Source organism: Astyanax mexicanus, chromosome 12 (genome assembly GCF_023375975.1).
Source record: "Astyanax mexicanus isolate ESR-SI-001 chromosome 12, AstMex3_surface, whole genome shotgun sequence".
Taxonomy (NCBI): domain Eukaryota; kingdom Metazoa; phylum Chordata; class Actinopteri; order Characiformes; family Acestrorhamphidae; genus Astyanax; species Astyanax mexicanus.
In genome coordinates, this window is record NC_064419.1 from 11,934,457 (window position 1) to 11,955,952 (window position 21,496).

Sequence of the window (21,496 nt, forward strand, 5' to 3'; positions counted from 1 at the left end):
TACTGACACTGTCGAGCTTTCTGTGATGTCCGGGGGACCCTGGGGAATGGGGGTGGGTGGCGGTGGAGTGTTTCTTTTCCTCATGTTTCTTTTCACAGGACCTCCAGTGAATGTGGCCATGGCTATTGAAGTAGCTAGCATTGACCATATCTCAGAAGCCAACATGGTAATGTATGAATAAACATGTTTTTATGTTCATTGCATTGTATGTTTCTTTTTAAAATATTTCTGTTTAATCTTGATTTAATTATTTGCGTCAGTATATTGCACAAAATTCCAAATAAAAGCTCATTTTTAGATCCAGTTTATGGTTTGCAGTGGCTAGGACCCCTCCCACAACACGCTTGTACACCCTAAATTAAGCTTTAATCTCTTCACTTCTGCAAACAAGCAACAACGTAGTGGCACACTAATTTAAATATGCATTTTTTAGTCTGACACTTTTTTTTGTGGCCAATTTATACTTATGTATCAAACCTGCGTATATTCTATGCTTAGTTGCGGACTGTGGCTTAATGTGCACCTCCACAGAAATGTAACTATGCATCACGCCCAGACAGCATCAGCTGTGATTGGTTGACTGAGCCGTGGACGCAGGCATTCAGAAGTATAAATGCGGCAGTTGGGCGCCGAGTGGTCCAGCGGTCTAATGCGCTGCCACTATGAGCGACAGGTCGCAGGTTCGAACCCCCGCTCATGCAGCTTTGCCATCAGCTGCCGGTGCTTAGAGGGAGCAAAATTGGCTCTGCTCCCTCTGGGGTGGGTAGATGGCGCTCTCTCCCCATCACACTTAAGGTGGCGCTGGGTGGCACGAGGCGTCTGTAAGCGGATGAATCAGAACCTAGCCGCTGTGCTTTCCTCCGAGTGCGCTAGCTGCTCAGGAAATGATTCATCAGCAGCAGCTCGAAAAAAGGGGTGATTGACTTCACATGTGTCGGAGGAGGCGTGTGCTGGTCCGAGGGTCACGGGCGTCGCCGGTGATGGGGACGCACAAAGGGGTGGGACAATTGGATATCCAAAATTGGGAGAAAATGGGGAAAAATCAGAAATAAAAAAAAAAATAAATAAATAAATAAATGCGACAGTTGCATAGGGCGCTCGCCTATGCAACTAGGCGAGCATACTGTATGTAAACCAGCCTTTAAATGGCGGAGCAGGTTTCCCTCATGCAGCTTTTCAATAGATTCATTTGAATATAAAAACTTTGAATATGAAACTGTAAATGATCTGTTTGACTCTCAGGTTGTGCTGCATGTTATAAGCATTTTCTGCACTTAAGCTCGGGTCCTCTATAACAGACTAAAGAAGCTGAATGTACTGCTTAGTTAAAGAACAGCAAAGGCCTTACAACTGTGAGAATATGTTGATTTGTTGTTGATGTAAATTGTATATAACAACAGAAAAAGAGCTAATAACATTGTAAAGCATAGCAAAAGCTTCGAAGGGTGATTTATGCTAATCTGTTTGTATGAAATCTGAGAAAAATAATCTGTAATAATTATGTTGGAAAGAAAACATACAAACCATAGAAGACAGCTGATACATTTAATATGATACAGGAAAAAAAGGTAAAGAGATAAATAAGATTTTAAAACATAGCGAAGACATTAAAATGTGATCATTTGTTAATGTGTTTATATGACATGACATATATATAATTACAATTATACAAGTTGCAAAATGTTGAACAATATTAAAATGCATTATTTTTCATATTAATGCTGCAAAGCACTGAAAGGTAGATAGTAATCCTATTACCCTATAAGATAACCACTGGCCCTAGATTTCCCCTCCCCAGCTGAAATGGTCTAGAACTGCCACTGTGTGAAAAAACTAAATTATAGATCATCTATTGGCAGGCATAAATATGTTTTGTCTTTGCTTATTGGATAACTGGTGTGATTTATTAAAAAAATATATATGTATATAACATTGGGTCAACAGTATGAGCTCATACTGTGTTTGCATGTGTACATGTGTGTGTGTGCTGGCAGGAGTACACTATGACAGTGTTCCTGCGTCAGAGTTGGCGAGACGACCGTCTGTCCTACAACCATACGAACAAGACCCTGGGGCTGGACAGCCGCTTTGTAGATAAACTCTGGCTACCGGACACATTCATCGTCAACGCCAAGTCAGCCTGGTTCCATGACGTCACGGTGGAAAACAAGCTCATACGCTTGCAACCTGATGGGGTCATCCTCTACAGCAGCCGGTGTGTGTGTGTGTGTGTTCATGTACATGCGTTTGTGTGTGTGCGCATGTGTAAAGAAACATTGTCATTGTCAACTCTTAAAGTCAAGTGGAACAAAAATTAAAAATATATATTAAAAATATAATCCTAAAAATGAAGCCCTATATTGATCATTTCTTCATTTTGCAAGAAACTAATGATTTTTTTAAACTGGACAATACATTTTAATGTGCTTTATTTTTTAATTATTCAGGATAGCACTTAAAATAATATGCAAATACTGTACAGTAAAAAAAAACACTGTAGTTTAAAATATATTTTTTTTTTGATAATTTAGGCTTTAAACGATTAATAAAAGACACTTACCCACTTACCAATTTCTGATATAGATGCACACAGATATAATACAGCATAATACATAATAAAAAAAACATCCTCACACAAGGATGCTCATCTCACTATTGTCTCTTCTTTTCTATTTCAGAATCACGTCCACAGTAGCCTGTGACATGGACCTGACCAAGTACCCCATGGACGAACAGGAATGCATGCTGGACCTGGAGAGCTGTGAGTGGAAGTGAAAACATATGGGTTCTATCTTACATCTTGCACAAGGCGCATCACAATTCTCATTGCTATCTTAAACCAGGTCAACAGAATATTAAAGGCAATGGCAAGTGACGTGCTAATTGGTTTATTTCACATTACGCCCAAAACACACCCATGAATAATTAACAGAATAAGTACATGTTTTTTGCCCTTTTTGAGCCATGCAAGGCATACTTTTTCCGTCGTTATGATAGCAAAGACACACTGACACACCCTAAACCAAGCTTGTCTATAGATCACTAAAATAGGGCCCTATGTCATACTGCTGTTATATCACTGTGTGTTTCTTGGTGCTGCAGATGGATACTCTTCAGAGGACATTGTATATCACTGGTCAGAGAGTCAGAAATACATCCACGGCCTGGACAAACTGGAGCTGTCCCAGTTCACTATTACAGACTACCGCTTCGTCACCGAGATTATGAACTTCAAATCAGGTGAATCTCAGTAAAGCTTTTGACTAAGGCTTTTTAATATGCTAATATACTTTTACATTACATTAAATCTGTATTCTTATTATAAATACTGGTCTGCGTGGTGTGTAGGATATGGCACTAAAGATATTTGCTTGAACTGGACCTGGATTTTAGATGCAATTTGTTTGTGTATTGTAAACCATATCAGTTTCATGACACTGTGTTAATGTTTAAGGTTGGCAGAATGCCAAAATAATGTTTATTGTTATTATGGTATATTTATTATTGTGATTCATTGTTTTTTTACAGTGTACAGTAAAACTCAAGAACAATTTCTTGTTTATTTACTCTGGTATTATGGTTGTTTATGGATATTTTCCCATTGTAATGAATGTATTGATGCAAATATGCCAGTGGGACCCACCATAACAACCACCTTGCAGCAACCTATCAGTGCCTAAGCAACATCATGGCAGCCACATGGCATGCCAAAGCAATCAGTTAAACCACACATTAGCACCCATCTAATGTCCACCTTTCAACACCATAACAACCACCTGGCATGCCACAGCATCCAGCAAGCAAAAACACAGCAAGTTCTAGAATCACCTAGAATACCATAGCAACACCATAGTAACCGACTGGCATGCCACAGCATCCAGCAAGCGAAAACCTAGCAAGTTCTAGAATCCCTTAGAATACCATAGCAACACCATAGTAACCAACTGGCATGCCACAGCATCCAGCTACACACTATGCAGCAAATTCTAGAATTACTTAGAATACCATAGCATCCACCTGGGATACCTAAGCACCTAACTGGCAACACCGTAAAAAACACCTGGGATACCATAGCAACCCTTTAGCAACAGCATAGAAACCGCATAGCAAATAACGAACTGTAGTCACTGTAAATCATCTTATTGTAGGAAACAGAATTCATGTCCAGCTTAAGTGGTTCTTACCTCTAGGCTGCTGCTATGAAATTGCTATGTGGCTTATATGCTGTTGTTAAATGGTTGCTATGGTATCCCGGGTGGTTGTTACGGTGTTGCCAACTGAGTGCTATGGTATTCCAGGTGGTTGATATGGTTGATGTTAATGTTATTTTTAGTTAATAATAAGTCAAACAAAAAAAAAACTCAGGATTGCACTCAACATTAAAAAACATTTTTGCTCTCTATTTTTTTTAGCTGGAAGATTTCCTCGTCTCAGCCTGCGTTTCGAGTTGAGGAGAAATCGAGGAGTTTACATCATCCAGTCCTACATGCCCTCCATCCTGCTGGTAGCTATGTCATGGGTCTCTTTCTGGATCAGCCAATCAGCTGTCCCTGCAAGAGTGTCGCTAGGTTAGTTTATTCATTTTTTTGGCAAGCCAAATATTTTTACTGTTTATCTATGTTTGTACTATATATATATATAAAATGCTAAAATTAAGAGATTACCCTTATCGTATTGCCCCTAGGGATCACCACAGTGCTCACCATGACAACCCTGATGGTCAGCGCTCGCTCCTCGCTGCCCCGCGCCTCCGCCATAAAAGCCCTGGATGTCTATTTCTGGATCTGCTATGTGTTTGTGTTTGCTGCTCTGATTGAGTACGCCTTCGCCCACTACAACGCCGACTACAGCAAGAAAGAGAAAGCCAAGGTCAAAGCAAACAAGAGTGCTGAGGTAAAATAACGGAGCTGAGCTCCAATCAGAGTCATGTGCTCAGGCTGCTGCCAAACTGTGAGATTCGATGTTGGTTCTGAGCAAACAAAGGAGACATTCATATTTTATGGTGTTCTTTTAAACATAACAGAGTCCATATCTGTGATATTCTAACTGATTTCTTCTCTCATTTCTTTTTAAATAGGAGAGTTTAATGTTGCACATAGATATTGATAAAGTGTAAAGGCTGAACTGTCACTCAAATTCAACTAACTAGTTTTATGTACTTTAAATTATTTTATTGAAGGAAACAGAATGGATGCCTAGCTTCGAAGGTTTTTATCTACAGAAAGTTTCTAGGAATTTGCAAAGAAAGGAGACATTTAGCTTTTCAGTGTTCTTTTAGGGTCCATATGTGTAAAATTCAAACTGTTCTTTTTAAATAGGGAGAGTTTAATGTTGCACATATATATTGATGAAGTGTAAAAGCTGAATTGTTAAAACTCCAATCACTCCAATTTATACATAAAAACCAAGGTGTAAATTAGTGCTGCACAGTATATAATTTCATCAACACCATTTCAGTGCAGTGTCATATAAAGTAAATTGAATCATAATCATAATTCATTAAGTCAAAATTTCCCCCTGATATTTTTTTTATAATGGATCATATCTGTCCAATAAGATCTTACTCCAAAGTTTGATACACAGAGAAGATTATTGTTATTTTGAAATGTTAAATCAATATCTTTTAGAGATTTTGTTTGTAAAAATGATTTTTTTTTAATATTGCAATGTATATCATCGCTGTCCAATGAAAAACAAGTATCTCCATTTTTAGTTTACTGTTTAATTTGAACAGACTGTCCCTTATACAGTGCCAAATTTTCTCAAAGTTTCCCAAAGAGCTTCGCAAAGTGAAAATTAACGGAAAAGTTTTTTTTGAGTCCTCGTCCGAAACAGAGCGCTTTGTCAAACCACAAACATCGATTTAACACTGGCAAATATAGGGCAATATCAGCCAAGGACGTCAAAAGCACATTGAGCCATAGCGTCTGCACGTCACTGTATATATATATATATATATATATATATATATATATATATATATATATATAGACAGATACATATGACTAAAAAAAAATCTAAAATATTAAACATATTTTAAAACATTTTTAATAGATTTTTTATGCTATAAAATAAATTGTAGCATTAACATAGTTAAATTTGTTTATTAATTTTGTCATATGTGTTATTACATATGTTATCACCATCTCAGTTTGGTTTAGGTCAGGGAATTGTGAAGGCCATGCATCTTTTCGATTGCTAGATAATTCTATATGCGTCAATTAATAGTTTTTATGGTTAATCTACAATGTAGCAAATAAATTACATAAAAAAAAGGAAAACATTGACCAATGTGTCCAAACTTTTGACTGGTACTTATACATATTTGTGATATATTTGTGAGCTGACATGCCCCAAAGTTTGCCCAGATGAACGGCAACAATGTTGGTTAGAAGCATTATTATTATTAAATATTACCTGCCCATTCACAGCAGAATACCCTTTACAATACGCGTAGGTGTGAATAAAGACCCGTGGATCTACAGTACCAGGGATTTTCCCAATTAGCGTTGTGCTGTAACTCCCGGCCTGGCACAGAAAATGTGCAATATGCATAAAACCAAAATTTGACCGGTGCAAAAGTATGGGCACCCTTATCATTTAGCCTATCATACCCTATCAATAGGGGTGCCCAAACTTTTTCATATGACCTTATGCATGTATGAGACAGTAACAGCCTGGTTACAGAATGCACAGACTTGGAGACTTTGCAGCTTAAACTGTGAGCATCATCTGCATAAATTCATTAATTGTGTTCATTGCAGCATGAATGTCAAGAACTCTATCACCGCTAATCTGGATTTGGGTTTAATCTTTTAATCTGGGTTTGATAGGTCAATTTCAATATGCTCAGTTAGACTACAAGCTACAAAAAAGTTATAAAATAATATAATATAATATAATATAATAATTAAACCACGGAAATAATCATTTTTCTCCCTCAAAATTGGCGGTCTCTGGTGTTTAAGGTGCTGAACTGATGTTCTTTAAGAATAACGACTGGGTCAGGTCTCTCTTTAATCTGCGAGCGAGTTTATGTAGTAGTTTATTTATGCACGGATTTGGGAACCACTTTTTAATTAACGATCTTAAATATGATTCTTAATGTTACGAAGCTTTCGGGAAATTCACCCGACCAATAAAAGTACTTCAAAAATCTCTGTAAATTTGCTGTTGTGGAGACACTTGTTTTTCTTATCTATATAAAAAATGTGTTTAATTTTAAAATTGTTTAATTTTAGCAGTCTTTGTTAAGGCAGCTTCATTGAGGTTCTTGGTATTCACATATAACATCTTTTAAACACAGTTGATGGTGCATTATGATCATAATTCATAATGCAAAATAAACATGGCTATAATGTCTTATACATTTTTATAAATATTTATAACCTATAATTAATGCTTAATAATGTGTCATGAGTATGTTTACAGTGTCTTATAGACATGCCATTCATAACAAATGTTACTGACCTAACCATTTGTGCTCCTAGGCAGAAATCCAATTTATTACTGAAAAAGAATTTGTTATTAATTTTTTTTTAGGCTAAATTGTATAGTCTTTAACTGTTCAGTATTAACAAGCCTGTGCTCACTGCAGCCTCAGCTATCTGTTCTTGACTGACAGAAGTGGAAACAGACCTGGTCTTCTGCTGTTGTAGCCCATCCTTGTAAAGGTTGCATGTGTTCTGCATTTTATAGAGTTTAGAAGTTATCAGAGTTGCAGTAGCCATTCAACCAGTTATATCCCAAAATATGGTCTATATAGATTGCTCTATATGAAAGTCAAAGTGAATTTTGTCATTTAGACTTTACAGTAATAGTAAAGCTGTGTAGCTGTGTAGCGACTGTATAGCTAAACAAGATTACTTTTTTCAGGCTTCAATGTGCAAATGTAACAAAATTCATTCAAACATAAAACATACATAGAGAAAGAATATATTAAGGTAAGCATATCAAAATATTTATTTATTTATATATGTATATATATATATATATATATATATATATATATATATATATAATATTTTGCTTTTTTTAAGGAGAACTCCGGTGTAAAGTTGACTTTTGGTGTATAAGAAGTACTTACCTTTGTTGAATAGTTGACCACCACTCTCCTACAGTTTCCTGAGATCCAGTAATTTTGTGCTTTTTGCCCAGCACAACGGCCGTATTGGGGCATATTTTGCCCCAATAAATTGCTTTTTTACACCGTTATCCAGGCTCAAAGTAGCTTCACACCTTTCACATTTAAAACATAGACATATATATATACTCTTAGTTTTAGACGGACAGTCTAAGCACCCGAACATCCCTTTCAGACAGCTTCCTCTTACAGCGTCCACAGTTAATCCTGTTGGATGTGGTTGGCCCTTCTTGGTGGTATGCTGACATATGTATGTATGTTTGCTATTAACAGTTCAGTAATGGTGGCACACAGAGCTGAAAGCTAGCAGTACGGGATGTAAACAGTGTTTTTTTAATAAGCTTCTTGTGCTCTTCTTAAATTATTAATGCCTCATTTTAAATATCAGGGCTCTCCGTATTTTAGCAAGGAGGTGTAGAGCTACTTTGAGCCTGAATAACAGTAAAAAAGGGATTTAATAGGGCAAAATATGCCTTGATATGGCTGTGCTGGGCAAAAAGAACAAAATTACTGGATCTTAGAATGCTGTAGGAGTGGTGGTGGGCTATTTAACAAAGGTAAGTACATTTTATCATGTTACTACACCAAAAGTCAATTTTACACCAGAGTTCTCCCTTAATTATTTATGGGAAAAATAGGATTAAACAAATATTTGATGCATATTTAAAATACTTAAATAAAATAAATAAAATCCTAAATAAGAGTATAATAAGATAAGAGTAACTGGACCTGCAAAATTTCACTCATATTTTAGCATTTGCATCATTAGCATCTCCTTCCTTTTGCAGTCTATGGTAAAGAACGGCAAGCAGGCCATGGTCCTGTTCTCCCTGTCAGTAACGGGAATGAACCAGGGTGTCCTGATCTCCCGGCAGAACCGAGCGCAGCGCCCCTCGGAGACGCCGGCGGAGCCGCAGGACGAGGCGGAGACCCGCAGTGCCCGTGTGCGGCGAGCCGAGCGCGAGAGCAGCCAGGAGAAGAAGTGCTGCAAGTGCAAGCCCATCGACGCCGACACCATCGACATCTACGCCCGCGCCGTCTTCCCTTTCACCTTCGCCGTGGTCAACGTCATCTACTGGGTGGCTTACACCATGTGACTTACAGAGGCCTCAGCACTGGATGCATGTAAATAGATCAGTAAAGCGATGTGGTGCCAAAGCCATGTGACCATGGGGGATTTAACATTTTTATGACACTGGATTAACAGGATGATCAAACACTGGGACTGATGGAATGACTAGACTTTTATGTATATTTATAAAGCCAGACTGTCGTGTTGTTTTGGAGAGCTGATCTTCAGCTGGACTCACTGATGAGAAGCTGCAGAGAAGCTCAGTATTCAGTCAGAGAAAAGGAGAAAAAAGAGGAAATTATGAGAAAGTGCCACAAGAACTGCTTTGTATTGAGAACTTTGGACCTCGCTTTTGCACCCTCAACCTTTTTTTCAGTTGTTTTTCTTCATGTGTTCCTATATTTTGTGTTGCAGTTGGTTCTGAACTCGCCTCTGCAGCATCTGCCCCAGTGTCCTCAAATTAGAAATTTCAACACATTTCAAGAGTGTGATGATCAAATGATTGACACACAGTGTTGCATGACGGCTGTAGTATGTTTTGTTTGTTATTAACCCATTTTAATTCACATCAGTTCCCATTCTTTGGGTTTTTGAGTACAGAATCTGTTTCTGAGGGTCTAATTATTAATCAATAACAATTCAAGCAAAACTGAGCAAGTCTATGTCTATAAATATTATGACCATCTCCTTGTTTATCTCCTATACACACTGTCCACCTTATCAGCTCCACTTACTGTTTAGGCACACTAGAGCTTAGATCAGCCTCCAAAAATCCAGCCCGACTCGACCTGAGCCCGGTCCGTCCCATTATCTGTCATTATGTCATTATAGACCGATTTAAACCCTACATTAATTCAGTAAGTAGAGCTTTAAAACTGATATTTTAACAACAATTATGAGCTGTAGGTTTCTGTACTTTTTGATTTCTGCCTCCAAAAGTTTCCATTATCTTGCCTGACTTCTGCCAGTATCTTACCAGTATCACATCCCCACGAGGTGCCTAGTGCACCAATTAAGCGACATTTGAAGCTCTTAATTATAACATTATTAGCGTGATTATATCTTTATAACTTATCATTATTACAAAGATCACAGTGTGATTTGTTGTATTAAAAACATAGGTCTAAGTTACAAATACATTTTATGAGCCCAACCCTACAGAGCCAAAGGAAAGTGGTGGGAATTCTCAGCCCCAGTTCGAGTTCAGGCGCTCGAGTTTGGACAGATAATCTGAACTCTAAGGCACCGTGTAGTTGAATGATTACAGACTATAATCTGAATAGTCTTCTATTTCTCTGCATACTTTATAATCCCTGTATTTTCTCACTCTATTTTATCGGTCAGAACCTCACAGGATAGACCACTACAAATCAGATATTTTTATTCTCTGCACTGCAGTGACGTTGACATGATAGTGGTTGTGATAGTGGTGTTGGTACAAGTGGATCAGATACAGCAGTGCTGCTGGTGTTTTTAAACTCATCAGTGTCACTGCTAGACTGAGAATAGTCCACCAGAACTACAAGAAAAATCCAGACAACAGCATCCTGTGGGCAGTTTCCTGTGGGCAGCATCCTGGCCAGCATTCTGTATGCAGTGTCCTGTGGCCAGCATTCTGTAGGCAGTGTCTTGTGGGCAGTGTCCTGTGGGCAGCATGCTGGCCAGCATTCTGTAGGCAGTGTCCTGTGGGCAGCATTCTGGGGCCATCATTCTGTAGGCAGTTTATTGTGGGCAGTGTCCTGAGAGCAGCATCCTGGCCAGCATTCTGTGGGAAATGTCCTGTGGGCTGCATCCTGTGGAAAATGTCTTGTAAGCAGCATCCTGTGGGCAGTGTCCTGTGGGCAGTGTCCTATAAGCTGCGTCCTGTGGACAGCATTCTGTAACTACTGATGAAGGACTAGAGTTTGACCAACACTGTAAACTGTGGAGCAACAGATTCAGATCTTCTGTCTCTGACTTTACTTTATCTGTAAGGTGTTTCAGCTGAAGGCAGGAGTGTGTAATAGAGTAGAGGATAGTGAGAGATTAAACACAGTGTTTAAAAACTCCAGCAGCACTGCTGTATCTGATCCACTAGCTGTACCAGCACAACACACACTAACACCTCATGCACCACCAGCATGCTGATCAGAGCTTCTACAGACAAGGAGGTGTTCGTAATATTCTGGCTTGACTGTGTTGTCATCTAATTCGTATTTTTTCTCTCACTTGAAAATAATGTTTTAATGAATTCCACTTTGGTGAATGAAGAGCTAAAGACCACACGTTAAGTAAGGAACCTGTTGTGGTGTGAATGTACTGAACCCGGAAGACCTTAGGCCTGTGTTCTATCAGTGAACCAAGCCATATAAGATACATTATGATCAGTGTTATGAATAACCTCAACAACCTTAATGCATGTTAGTATACACAATACCTTCTACCTTAGATAGCATACTCTAGATTTATTCATTTATTTATTATATGAAGATTAAACACAAAGTAATGATATAAGAATTAATTTATTAGAACCCTATCCCCTATTACTTCCCCTCACTGATAAACTTAGGTATCTTACGTTGCTGCAAAATTGCAGTGCTGTAACCCGTCTGTTATCATGCACAAAATACTGCACCACACAATGTAAAAGGGTGCGGGAGGGGTACTGAAAATATTTTTGGAAAATTTATTTAAAAATAAAAATTAATGATATAAACAATGGTCTGTTTTTATGTTTATTTTCCAAATAAAGGTATACAAGATACAGCTTGACAAACTGAAGATCAGTTTTGGTATTATTCACTCACTGATCTGACTATAGTTGTGAGGAATAGGAAGATGTTATTGTGACAGTGATGTGTGATGCAATATTATTATACTTGTATATTTACTGTTTGAAAAAATGAATGAATGAGGTTACAATTATATAGCACCTTTCTAGAAACCCAAGGATGCACAACCATTTATACTCATCCACATACCGGTGAGAATCTGCAGCCAATAGCACACAACCGGAAACCACAGTCCACCTGGAGGACTGCAACGACACTACACATATACATATGTAAATATATATATATTGAAGTATAGCTATACAATATCATGCAAACGTTTGCACACACCATAAGTCACATTTTAAAATGTTCTGTATTGTAGATTAATACTAAAGTCATTCAAACTATAAAGAACATCATATGAAATTGTTTATTAAACAAAAAAATGGTATCATGCCAGAATATGTTTTATTATTTATATTTTTGAAAGTAGCACCTCTTGCTTAGGTAAGACTGTTATTTACCAATTTAAATATGGTTAATATTCCCATGAGCACTGTTATTTATGACCCTTATTATGAAGTGTTACCATGTAACTCGTGAAATAATGGTGGATTGGCTATACTAACATGCTAATATTTACACTGGCACTTAATTAAGAAATCACAGGCTGTATTGTGTAATTATGTCAGTGGACATTATACAGCACTAGAACTGAAAAAAAACTGCATTATTTTTATCTGTTTTTTTCCCAGCTGCACTAAATTTGTGAGTTCCAAATAGAGTTTAGATTCTCTTGCTGAGCCAATATAGTACAATATAGTGTATTTTAAATAAATAGACTACAATGAAGTATACTTTTAGTTTAATGTAATTCAATGTAATTTTTAGCAAATGTTTAAAAAAAATATTTAGTTATTACAGTTAAAATGTATATCAATGCTCTTTAATTATAATTAGGAAAATATAAATATAAGTAAATGATAGGATACATTGTTAAATAACACATTTAAATGTCAAATAAAAATGTAAAGTTAAGGCTACAAATTGTAGTACAGTATATTAAAATATATTTTTATACTCAACAAAACATACTACAAGTGTTCTAGACACTATTATTTAACATTATTATTTAACACTAATTATATTTAACATCAATTCTTAGTACATTTCTAATATACCTGGTGTATAATAGTGATACTCAATAATGGTATTGTAATTTTACTTTAAGCATATGTAAAATATGGGGTTACATACATGAAGTAGTTTAAATGTTTAAATGTTAATTAAGTATTTTTAAAATAGTTCCATTTTAGTACAGTTAAGTACAGTTAGCACAATTTAAGTAAGACTTTTCTACTATTTTTATACAGTTAAAGTATAATAAGTACAAAAAAATATTTTACTTAGCACTCTTTAAATATACTGATTAATAATGTGGCCACTTGTACACTTTAGAGCACTATAGCATAATAATGCTTAGTATACTTTAATCTAGTTTTTTTTTCACTAGGGTCTTTTACATTGCTCTGTTGATTAGCGTCATTCTAAACAGATTTCACTCTTTCAAACAGCTAAGAATTGTAGTTAAAATTGACAGTTTTAACTACAGTCTACTTATTAAAATAAGTGTGATGTTAATATTGGGCTCGGGCTCATAATGACAGTTTATGTGGTGGGCCAGTTGGGCTCAGATAGAACGTGCACAGGTTCGAGTATGGGTCAGGCTGGAGTTTTGGGGCACAATCGTAGCTTTAGTGTTAAACCACAGAGTGGATTTTTTGTACCATTATACTACAAGAATACACAGATTTTCAAAAATGCAATACATAAGCTGAAGTAAGGAAGAGGAGGAGCAACAGCAAAGGAACTGAAGAAACACTGAGAAACAGCAAAGCATGGCGGTTGAGGTACAGCCTAAGCTTTTGTTTCTTAAGGCATTTTTCCCTTTTATATTTTAAGTAGTTTTTAACCAGTATTTTTATTTTTTTTACTTTTACAGAGGTTTTTTAAACCCTAGTATCTATACCTATATAGATACCTATATAGAGCCGTCTCTACTGAGACGGCTCTGTTGTCTGTGACAGAAGCGTTAAAAACTGCTAGAGCTGCAGGACAGTCCTCAGTGCTCATTCTGCTGGACCTCTCGGCTGCTTTCGACACAGTCAACCATGACTTCCTCCTAACTATACTCTCGAACATGGGGATCTCAGACAATGCGCTGTCATGGTTCAGATCGTACCTCACTGGGCGCTCGTTCAGGGTGTCATGGCAAGGACGGCTGTCCCCAGCCCACTCGTTACCCACTGGGGTTCCCCAGGGTTCGGTACTACTCTTCTCTTCTCAATATACACCACCTCTCTAGGTCGGGTTATCCGCTCACATGTTTTTTCCTACCACTGCTTTGCTGACGACACTCAGCTATACCTGTCGTTCTCACCAGATGATCACTCAATCTCTGCACGAATATCACAGTGTCTCTCAGACATATCCGCATGGATGAAGGAACATCACCTCCAACTAAACCTCTCAAAGACTGAACTTCTGGTCATACCAGCAAAACCTTCTATTCAACACAACTTTGCCATAACCATCGACTCTCTCTCTCTCTCACCGACAAAGGTTGCTAGGAACCTGGGTGTCATGGTTGATGACCAGCTTCTCTTCACGCACCATGTGGCCTCAGTTGCTCGATCCTGCCGCTTTGCGCTTTACAACATCGGAAAAATTCGACCGTTTCTGACACAACAGGCCACCCAACTCCTGGTACAAGCTGTGGTAATCTCACGCCTCGACTACTGCAATGCCCTGCTAACTGGCCTCCTGGCCTGTGTAGTAAAACCACTACAGATGATTCAGAATGCAGCAGCACGTTTGGTCTTCAACCAACCAAAACGGACACATGTCACCCCGCTGCTCATTGAGCTCCATTGGCTACCGGTTGATGCTCGCATCAAATTCAAAACTCTTACAATCGCCTACAAGGTGATGACAGTACAGGCTCCTTCCTACCTGCACTCGCTCCTGAAGGCTTACGCTACCTCCCGGCCGCTGCGCTCCTCCAATGAACGTCGCCTCGCTTTGCCAAACACTCACACAAAGCAATCCAGACTGTTCTCATACAGAGTTCCCCAATGGTGGAACAAACTACCTTCCACTACCAGATCAGGAGAATCTCTCACTATCTTTAAGAAACTCCTGAAGACAGAGCTCTTCAAAGAGCACTTACTCTCTTAACACCTCTAACAAACTAACTAATTCTAACCTCATCTCCTTCTTCCTCTTCTCTACTCCTCTATCCCATTATTTCCCTCTGACCTCCTTAAGGCCCTATCTATAGATGCTTTATTTTTAACTTCTATTATTTTTGTACTTAACCTCTTTTATTATTTGCACTTCAATATTGTAAGTCGCTTTGGACAAAAGCATCTGCCAAATGTAATGTAATGTAACCTATATCTATATGAGTAATAAATGCGATGAATACTTTTCACACTTTTGACCTTCAGTTATATTAAAGCAGAAGTCCTTATTTTTCGTTTACATTTAAAGTAGTAATATTCCAGAACCTGAGCAGAGGAGAGGACAATTACACATTCTCAACAGAGAGATCTCTAATCCCCCAAAACGTACAGAACACAGGTTGACTTGTGTGTTCTGTTATAGTTCGAGTAGCTGCTGTGTCACCTCTGGATTTGCATCCATGCAAGACATAAGCTGAAGTAATGAGGAGGAGGAGCAATATGGCAAAGTAACTGAAGAGCATTGAGAAACAGCAAAGCATGGCAGTTGAGGGATCGAGCGAATGAACTCTCATTATGTATGTAAATCCCTGCTGACTGTATGAAGTCTCTGCTGAGAACCGGAACTTCAAAGTGTCTGAAGCATGTAAGAGAACGAGAGCAAGGAGTAGACTGACTGGTAACTTTCTAAGATGACTTCATCTTTGATGGAAAGCAGTAAAATGTGTGAAGAGCTGCTCCTCTGCTTCCTATACGTCCAATTATTTGTGAACAATCCTTTTAATTAATACATTCAGCAGAGGTTTCGAGTAACGAAGTACAAACACTTACTTAAGTAGAAATGTTGGTTATCTATACTTTACTGGAGTAATTATTTTTACATTTTCACACAATTATCTAAACTTTATACTGCTTAAATTAAAAAAACTGTCTAAAAACCCTATCTAGATAAATCTCTCCATTTAGATAGAGTGAATCTGATTGTGATTAGATGTAGAGAAGTATAAACATATACCATTCCGACACCTTATTGGTTTATATTGTGATCCATCACACCTGCACACATCCCCCCAACATTTCAGCAAGAACATAGCAGACTTATGTAGCCTAATATGAAGATAATCCCTGCAGAGACTCAACATCCAAATAAGCTTAAACTTTAATATATTTACATTGTAAATTACTAAAATACATTCATTTACAATGTGTACATATGCTGCCCCAATTTTTCAAACATTAACATTTTAATAGAACATTATAGTCATTATGGATTATAGAAAAATGTGTTTTTGGGGTGGGGGGGATGTAGAGCACTATAGTGGCTCTGTGGTGCATCCTAAGCTTTTGTCTTTTATGGCATTTTTCCCCCTTACATTACTTTACTGTTAAACTTTAAGTCGTTTTGAAACCAGTATTTTTACACTTTTACTTGAGTAAAAAGCTTGAGTTAATATTTCAACTCTACAGAAGTATTTTAAACCCTAGTATCCATACTTCTACCCGAGTAATGTTTTAAAAACCACAAATAATAAATATTATATATAATAAAAATTAGATATTATTTAAACAATATTCATATAAACAGTTGTGAACAAAATTCTCATGTTTTTTTTTTTTTTTTCAATTAAGACCAGCATAAAATTCACTTAAAACAAAGTACTGTGGTAATTTGCTTTGTTGCTGGTTTTCTGTACATTTTTCTTTTTTTAGTGAAAGAGAAATCTAATCTGTTTTGGACTTAAACAAGAGCAGGAAAGTCCACTTTCTGAGAAAAATGTGTGAAAGGCCGAATACAGATTGGCAAAGGGAAATCTGTAAAATGCCCAGTTCTGCTGTAGAGAAGTTTTGGTAATCATGGTTATATACAAATAGTGTGAGCAATAGGGCCCTCTACTGGATGCACAACTACATTACCTGAATGGTTCAAACCATCCAATCCTGCAAAGAACACACAGGAATACTCACTCATTCACTCTGCACTTTATTAAATCCTACATACTGTTACTGTGTTACTAACTACTAAAACACAGACCCATGATGAGGAAATGCACTGATCCATTTACAACAGTAACAATATCACACGAAACCACAGGCTGTATTGTAACATTTATATACTAATAATAGACATATTCTCTCAACACAGAACAATATCAAATGTTTTAGTATTTCAGATATAAGGTTTAAAGCTTTTCAACTTTAATTATGAGACATATTCCGCTAAATCTGTGCCATTTATGTTACATGTATAAATGTCCACACAAAATAACTTTAAAATAAATTTTATTATTAAGCATAGTGTCTTGTACATCGACCTAATGGCAAGAGTAAGATATGTAATTAAAAAAAGAAATTAATACAAACTATTTAGAACATTGACAAAATAACATTAGTTTCCTGCCTCTAACTATAAACTTTATCATGAAATATAATTATTAAAACTATTCAGAGATGTAATGTTTTGCATTGTTGTGTGAGTCCAAATCTCATATATGCATTAAAAAAAGGTCATAATAAATCCATAATATATAAGGTAAAATACACATTTTAGTTCTGTCCCTGGGTTTCACTCAGTTCTGTTACCATAAAATATTAATTAGTTGGTTCTTCTAAAAATCTTGGGAAGACCAAAATTAAGTTCTCTCATTTGTTTTTCTGTATATTTAATCTTATTGTAACTATGACGGAGGAGGTCAATCTCAGCACTTTGTCCTGTTACCAAAATTAATTCGTAGATATTATTTGTTTATTTTTAAAATACAAATTTGGGGAACATTACTAGAATGTGTTCAGTGGCCATTTAACTTTTTTCATGTTAAACATAACTAATTCTAGTTATTTGTATTCCTGTTACTCAAAACATAAAAAGTAACAGGAATGAGTACCATTAACAGGAGTGATTTGTTTTTCATAAATATCAATTATTTTAACATGCAGTCAACGATTTCTGAGAAAATCAAAAGAATTAGTGGACTTGCTTTTAAATGTATTGTTTTGTAAATAAATAGAGAAATACATGTGTCATGAGATTTAGAGTTGAAAAAAGATTTTAAAAAATCGGAATGACCCATAAACCTTTTTAACACCAATCAGCTCACCAACCAGTCAGCACACTGTAGTTAGCAGTAATGCTAGCGTCTTTACTGTCTAAAACCTGTTTGCTGTAGAGAAACGGAAATAATCAGGACAGTTTTCTTTACTTCTTTGGCAAAACACTTTATTCTACTCTCCAAAATTAAAGGATGACACAGGACAAATAGTTAGCTGCTACTTTTAATTTGAGCCTTTAGCCGTTTAGCTGTATTCACCACCATTCATTGAGAACTCTCTCACAAGCTCCCTCTAGCGGGGCCCTTTTTACACTTCCGCATTCTTTCATCCGGAAGCAGTTGTGGACGGGTAACGCTAGTTCCGGTAAACAGTAAACAGTGATGGCAGAGTCCAAGAACAAGAGCTTTTGCAGTGTACCTAGGTGTTCAAATTCGAAACAAAAACAACCGTATCTCAGTTTTCATAGTTTTCCGGCTGATAACGAGCAGAAGAAAAAATGGGTGCGTGCTATTAGGAGAGATGAAGGGACAAACTTTGTGATTCGGCGGGGAAGTACCTTTGTGTGCAGCCTGCATTTCACTGCTGCAGATTACAGAGAGGGAAGCTCACGGTTGAAAGCTGGTGCTGTTCCCACCCGGTTTCAGTGGAACAAGTTTAATGTTCCCCCTAAAAGCCCTTCAGCACCGTGTCCACCGGAGTCGGAGGCTGTGGAAAACCTGAGCATTTGCGCTAATGACCATGACTACGCAGCTCGACCTCCTGCCGGTATGTATGCGTGATTAACTACTTTACCTACCTAATTGCTATTCAGAACAAGCTGGTTAAACTAGTAAGACCGTTTTTTTTCAGTTGAATTTGATGGTTCATGGGTTAGAAGCATGATAAGTCTGACCAAGCTACACATTCAGTATGACCAACCCTGACTATGCTGTGCCACCAGCAAAAACATCAACCCGCTTGACCAGATAATCAAACTCAAATGCAACATACACTATGCTTGTCAAGAGATAGTTAACAAGCTAGCTTATCAGTGTAGGTTATGTTCTCCCCTGCTTTTCAACTACTTTGACCATCAAAGAGCAGCTTAGATCATAAGAAACCAGCTACCAGCTTTTTTTTTCAAGCATAATAGCTAAATGTTTGCACCATCTGTTCTGTGCTAATGTTTCATTAAGTATATCACATTGGAATTACATAACTTACATAACAATATTGCCATTGCACTTAATTATGCCATGTAAAGTACTGTAATGTAACACAATAATAATAATATTTATATATTTTTTTATAGGTGCTTTAGATGATGCCCTGCAATACATTGAAGAGCTGGAGGACAGATTGCAGAAAACATCAAAGAGGTCATCAAGCATCCTGGGCAGATTTTGTGTTTCTGATGAGACCATCTAATCTACTGGATGAAGGCACAAAGACTGGGAGAAGCAGCATTCCCAACACCAAACCCTGCACGAAAGATCCACCTACTAGATGAATTGCTTATCTATTGCCTTTGTGTAGCTGCTAGACTAAAGGAGCAGGTGATTACTGACATCTGTGGAGTAAGCATAGCTACAGTCACCAGAATAATTATTACATGAGCAAATTACCTGTTTTTTGTGCAGGTTGGATGTCGAGACAACAAGTAGATGACTCCATGTCAGAGAAACTTAGACAGTACAGTCCAAAATGAGAGTACATGAACTTGAGAACACAGAACTTGACTGCACAGAAATTTGCTGCGAGAGCGCCACCTCTCTGACACTTCACTCTGAGACCTTCTCCAACTACAAGAACACTACTACATTTAAAGGTCTACTTGGCGTAGCGCCATGCAGTGCAGAGATTTATTTCCAGCCTTTTCACAGGTTAGATTTCTGACAAAAAGATCACAAGACAGTCAGGAATTCTGGAACTGCTGGAACCAGAAGATGAGATTATGGCAGACAAGGGTTTCATCATCGAGGATATATGCTGGCGACTTAAGGTGCAAAACTGATTATTCCACCATTCAAACATGGAAAACAGTTCAGCAAAAAGTACTGTGGACAAACACAGGCAATTGCATGCTTCAGAATCCTTGTGGAAAGAGTGATTCGCAGGGTTAAGGAAAACCATATTTGGGATTCTACTGTGCCACTCAGCCTGGCTGGAAGCATAAATCAGATCTGGCATATTTGCTGTTTTATGGTGAATTACCTAGGACCAGTGTTTATTGATCCATGAGTGAATGATTTAAAGAATGAACTTACATACTTTTTTATATTCACTTTAAATCAGTTTCATAATGTAACTCAAAAAGGTCCTATGTGCAAATAAAAAAAAAATCAAATATATAATTATTTTTGCACAAACCAATGCCATACTGAGACAATTATTTTTTTATTCAGAATTCTATTTAGTAAACAATAAAGATAAAAACACATTTGCTGCTCACTTTCCTTTTTTAATTTTCCCTCAATTTCAAGCGTAATAACCAAATGATCTGCTAGTAGGTGCATGAAAAAAATAAATACTTTGAGAATAACTTTACACATTTCTATATACATAAAATATTTATAGATCTGTCACACTCATGTGTCTTTAAATACAAATGCTATTCACACCATGGGAAGATACGTGTTTATGTATATGTTGTGATAAAAACATCCAACTTGTCTTTCATTGATGCTATGAAAACATCATCTTTCCAGATTCGCTGTATTGTGAGGTCACCTTTTGTGTCTGTATTCATGGGATTGTTTTAATTTGGCCTGATCGTTGTGCATTTTGATAAATGAAACTCCAGCTATACTGTCAGCTGTAGTGCTTTTTTACTTCTACCAGCCCAAATGTTGGGTTTTCTGAAAGATCATACACTCTCCCATCTCAACTGGCTCCTAGATATGGTGCTTCTGGGTGCACGACCAAACCACATGGCATTACAGTTGCCTTGTTCCCCTAATGATTCAAGCTGCTAGTGACTGTCCAGCTGAATCCCCTACCACATGGCTTACCTCTCTAAACCTGCTTGCAGGTACACTTGGTTGATGAATTTGTGCCCATGCAGTGCATTTTTTCTTCAGTTTCTGCAGCCAGACTAAAAGATACTTTTAAGGACTCTAATCGAAGGGCTTAATGGTGAATGGGAACGAAGATAAAGTTGGATCGCAATGAATGTTCATCAACAGGCAGTACAGGAAAGTTCACAGTGTCAGGACCGGTTGTCACTGTACTTATAGGAGGACACTGCCACAAGGTACAG

The 21,496-nt window shown here is 37.3% G+C and overlaps 2 protein-coding genes across 3 annotated transcripts in view; both read left to right on the plus strand.

Annotated features, from left to right (window-relative positions):
• gabrd (gamma-aminobutyric acid type A receptor subunit delta) overlaps positions 1-15,463 on the plus strand; it is a 41,728-nt gene extending 26,265 nt beyond the window's left edge. The window contains exons 3-9 of one of the 2 annotated variants that reach the window (XM_007237019.4): positions 99-166; positions 1,995-2,215; positions 2,679-2,761; positions 3,103-3,240; positions 4,413-4,568; positions 4,685-4,893; positions 8,932-15,463. In XM_007237019.4, the coding sequence (XP_007237081.2) occupies positions 99-166; positions 1,995-2,215; positions 2,679-2,761; positions 3,103-3,240; positions 4,413-4,568; positions 4,685-4,893; positions 8,932-9,240 (1,184 nt within the window). In that variant the 3' untranslated portion in view covers positions 9,241-15,463. The remainder of the gene's footprint in view (positions 1-98; positions 167-1,994; positions 2,216-2,678; positions 2,762-3,102; positions 3,241-4,412; positions 4,569-4,684; positions 4,894-8,931) is intronic. The other variant, XM_007237020.4, reaches the window with a different exon arrangement.
• Positions 15,464-18,612: 3,149 nt separating this feature from the next.
• LOC111192697 (THAP domain-containing protein 2-like) lies at positions 18,613-20,559 on the plus strand. Its single transcript, XM_022670800.2, has 2 exons — positions 18,613-19,023; positions 19,550-20,559. Exons 1-2 carry the CDS (start codon positions 18,639-18,641, stop codon positions 19,663-19,665), a joined length of 501 nt encoding a protein of 166 aa, XP_022526521.1. The 5' UTR covers positions 18,613-18,638; the 3' UTR covers positions 19,666-20,559.
• Positions 20,560-21,496: the final 937 nt, after the last annotated feature.

What these genes read in the sequence shown, in the direction of transcription:
- LOC111192697 (XM_022670800.2), top strand. Translation starts at nt 18,639, where the DNA reads ATGGCAGAGTCCAAGAACAAGAGCTTTTGCAGTGTACCTAGGTGTTCA. An exon ending in CGCAGCTCGACCTCCTGCCG is followed by an intron (nt 19,024 to 19,549) that starts GTATGTATGCGT and finishes ATTTTTTTATAG; the next exon opens with GTGCTTTAGATGATGCCCTG.